This window comes from Austrofundulus limnaeus, unplaced genomic scaffold (assembly GCF_001266775.1).
Source record: "Austrofundulus limnaeus strain Quisiro unplaced genomic scaffold, Austrofundulus_limnaeus-1.0 Scaffold601, whole genome shotgun sequence".
Lineage (NCBI taxonomy): Eukaryota > Metazoa > Chordata > Actinopteri > Cyprinodontiformes > Rivulidae > Austrofundulus > Austrofundulus limnaeus.
Window position 1 is genome coordinate 230,872 of NW_013953003.1, and position 4,086 is coordinate 234,957.

Sequence of the window (4,086 nt, forward strand, 5' to 3'; positions counted from 1 at the left end):
ACTGTTAGTGGACAAGAGCTGCTCCATGTTAGCATAAACTTTTAGCTTTTTGCATTAGCGTCCATGTTAATACATACACATGTACTGTAAATGGCAATATAGCGCTAACACTAAAAATAAACGTGTGAATATATTATTGTACATATGTTAGCTTGGGCGCTAATGCTATGTCATTATATATATATGTATTAGTTCAGGCACTAACTCTATGGCTGTGTCTCTATTCATGGTTTGCAGCTGACGTCGGCCACATTTGTCGGCTGCTTACGTCACTGCCCCGCGCTGTCAAAACCCAAAAACGTAGGCTGCATCTTACCATCCTACGCAGCCGACGATATCCTGGAATTAATTGCACCATCGGCAAATTAAACAGAAGAACAATGAAAGCTGAGCTTTGTTATTTTTTTTTTTTTATGACTGACTTTGAAACTTTATTACGGACTGAAGAACAAAAGTTTAGCAACTTACGTAGCTGAAGAAAGTTTTGTTGCAATCAAATGCAGCTACAAGTACTGATACTGGAGATAAACCCACATTAATGCTTTTAATTTATTTGTAACGTTTTTCTATTCAAACAGAATTTTATGAAGTTAAACCTTGGAAAAAACAACTGAAGTGATGTGATATAAAACGTTTCACCATGATAACGGGGCAGTGTGTGGTCACACAAACACACCTCTGTAAACTAAACCATCTCATTTCACAGCYGTTTATGCAGCCGACACAAGTGGCCTAAGGCAGGGGATTCTGATGTTATCAGTCCATGAAATTGACGTCATTAGGCGTTATCAGTCCCATACAATGGCTTCAGAGGGTCCCTACTGTGCCTTCTAGGCTTCAGACTGTCCCAACAGTGCCCTCTAGTGGGTTAATATTTCAATGACAATGAACGTGTAAATAACCAAAATATATTGTAATAAATTTGTTGTGTCTGTGTGGGTTTCAAGCACTGGTCTCCTGGTCTCCTACTCTCTTATCCAACACTCTACCCATTGCCCGACTGGAGGGCCACAATATATAGTCGTCGGAGGTTAGTGCTAACCATGTCATTTGCTCTAAAGTTAACCTTAGTGGTTTTATGCCTCATATTAACCAGCTGACAATCGGAAGCCATTCTATGGGACGGGGAACCTGCTAAGCGGCACAGGCGGGACTTTCTAAAGCTATTCTAGGGACTGATAATGGCCTATTAACATCCATTTCATGGATGATAACATCCGAAGCGGGTGAAGGCCCATGTAGACTATAGAAAACGTGGGGTGAGGTCTACGTCAGCTGCATCCCATGAATTGAGACAGCCTATAAGCCATATATGTATGTATTAGCTTAGACGCTAACTCTGTGTCGCCATAAATAAATGTGTTAGCTTGTGAGCTGATGCTATATTATCATATATGTTTTAGCTCGGGCGATAACACTATATCACCACATCTCTGGCAAGGCTCTTTGGTTTAATTTAAATAGGGTGATCATCAGATATTGTCTTAGATTAACCTTCAGGGTGGATAAGAGCTCWCACCAGAATGTGTCATTATTTACCCAGTTTGCCTTGCAGCATAAATAATATGGCACCATCCATATGACAATATTTAAAATTTATAAAAGCTAAACAGCCTACAACACTTTTACCATCTTTGTTTTATAATGAAACAAATATTTATCCATTAATGTTACGAGTCAGGGTTCCCTTTGTATGTATGACAGATCCACAAACACAATCAAATGTTCAGAGTTTGAATGTTTCAGCCACTCTGAGCGTTTTGTTCTTTAAGGCTTCGAAGTTCAGCCGTTAGCCCCGCCTCTACATGACCACRCACTTCCCCTTCAGCTTGTCGGCCCGTTTCTGTTTCCCCGAGCGTTTCCCGTCGATGCTCAGGCTCATGTCCCTCTTCTTCTCCAGCGCCAGCAGCTCCTGGAACAGCTCCTTCACGTTGCTGTTCGTTTTGGCCGACGTCTCCATGAAGGCGCACTTCCAGGCGGCGGCCTGCGTTTCCCCCACCTTCGTCTCCACCTCCCGCTGGGCCGTCTCATCGCTCTTGTTGCCCACGAGCATGATGGGAATGGATTCCACGCTGCTTTTGATGGCCAGAATCTGCAAAGATCGAACAAGTTAAAACAGGTTCTGTGATCGGACGCAGCTAAAACCTCCACACCGAGGCTTTGGACCTGCTGGTAGATGGGTTTGAGCTCCTCCAGTGATTGGCGGCTGGTGATGGAGTAGACCAGGATGAAGGCGTGGCCTTTGGAGATGGACAAGCGCTGCATGGCGGGAAACTGGTGACTTCCTGTCGTGTCAGTGATCTGCAGCGTGCAGACGCTCTTGTCGCAGCTGATCACCTGCAGAGACAGGTGGGCAGAGATTCATCAGCTGGTTCCAGGTCTTAAACGGTCTGAAACGACCAGGTTGTGTCCCACCTGTCTGTAGGTGTCCTCCACCGTGGGGATGTAGGTGTCTCTAAAGGTGCCTTTGACGAACCGGAGAACGAGCGAACTCTTCCCCACCCCACCAGCGCCGAACACCACCACTCGATAGTCGTTACTCTGCTCGGGCATCCTGGGTGCTGGAGTCCACTTGCCCGTCTGGAACAGTCCCCTGTAGACCAAAAGAATGCATAAGAACATACATTTATAATGGGTTTCAATGGGTCACTCAGGCCTTAGCATGTTAGCTGCCTGTTAAGTTGTTTGATGTTATAATGTTAGCCCATTAGTTAGCTGCTTGAGCATACAGTATAATGCAAACAAATCCCAAAATACTTTGTTAGTCCATTAGCTGCCTGTTAACTTGTTGGTCCATTAGCAGCCTATTAACCTGTTTTTAGAAGTGTATGGGAGCATTTAGAAGGATTCTGACCAAGAAAAGATAAATGAAATTTAATCTTTGGTCAAAAAAAACAACAACAAAAAAACAACGTGCCGGGGGTGGATTAGATTAGCCCGTAGTTCCTTAAAGCCCTGGATGTTGTGGGGTTGCATTGGTTGAAGCGACTCTACAATATTGCGTGGACATCAGGGGCAGTTCCCATGGATTGGCAGACCTGGATGGTGGTCCCCCTATTTAAAAAGAAAGACCGCAGAGTGTGTTCCAACTATAGGGGGATCACATTCTAAGCCTCCTTGGTAAGGTCTATTCAGGGGTCCTGGAGAGCGGGTCCGTTGGATAGTCGAATCTTGGATTCAGGAAGAGCAGTGTGGTTTTGGTCCTGGTCTTGGAACAGTGGACCAGCTCTACACTCTCAACAGGGTCCTGGAGGGTGCATGGGAGTTTGCTCAACCAGTCTATATGTGTTTTGTGGACTTGGAGAAGGCGTTAGACCGTGTCCCTCGGGGACTCCTGTGGGGGGTACTCTGGGAGTATGGGGTACCAGGCCTGTTGATACGGGCTGTTAGGTCCCTGTACGACCGGTGACAGAGTTTGGTCCACATTACTGGTAGTAAGTCGGACTCTTTTCTGGTGAGAGCTGGACTCCGCCAAGGTTGCCCTTTGTCACCGATTCTGTTCATAATTTTTATGGACTAGGCACAGCCAAGGTGTTGAGGGGATCCTTTTTGGAGACCTCAGGATCACATCTCTGCTTTTTGTGGATGATGTGGTCCTATTGGCTTCATCAGATCCTGATATCCAGCTCTCACTGGAGCGGTTCACAGCCGAGTGTGAAGCTGCCAGGACGAGGATTATTGCCTCCAAATCCGAGACCATGGTCTTGAGCTGGAAAAAGGTAGGGTGCCTTCTCTGCGTCGGGGAGGAGGTCCTGCCCCAAGTGGAGGAGTTTAAGTATCTCGGGGTCTTGTTCATGAATGAGGGAAGAATGGAGCAAGAGATCGACAGGTGGATTGGCGCTGCGTCTGCAGTGATGTGGGTGTTGTACCGGTCTGTCGTGGTGAAGAGAGCTGAGCCAGAAGGCGAAGCTCTCGGTTTACCGGTCGGTCTACGTTCCTACCCTCATCTATGGTCACGAACTTTGCGTAGTGACCGAAAGAACAAGATCACGGATACAAGCAGCTGAAATGAGTTTCCTCTGCAGGGTGTCTGGGCTCTCCCTTAGAGATAGGCTGAGAAGCTCAGTCATCCGGGTGGAACTCAAG

General features: G+C 46.4%; 1 protein-coding gene across 1 annotated transcript; it reads right to left on the reverse strand.

Annotated features, from left to right (window-relative positions):
* Positions 1-1,583: 1,583 nt before the first annotated feature.
* Positions 1,584-2,593, reverse strand: LOC106531142 (GTP-binding protein Di-Ras2; the record flags this gene model as incomplete). Its single annotated transcript, XM_014026928.1, is given in 3 exon segments — positions 1,584-2,092; positions 2,167-2,337; positions 2,416-2,593. Coding segments are annotated over 3 exon segments (600 nt in total). The 3' UTR covers positions 1,584-1,801.
* Positions 2,594-4,086: the final 1,493 nt, after the last annotated feature.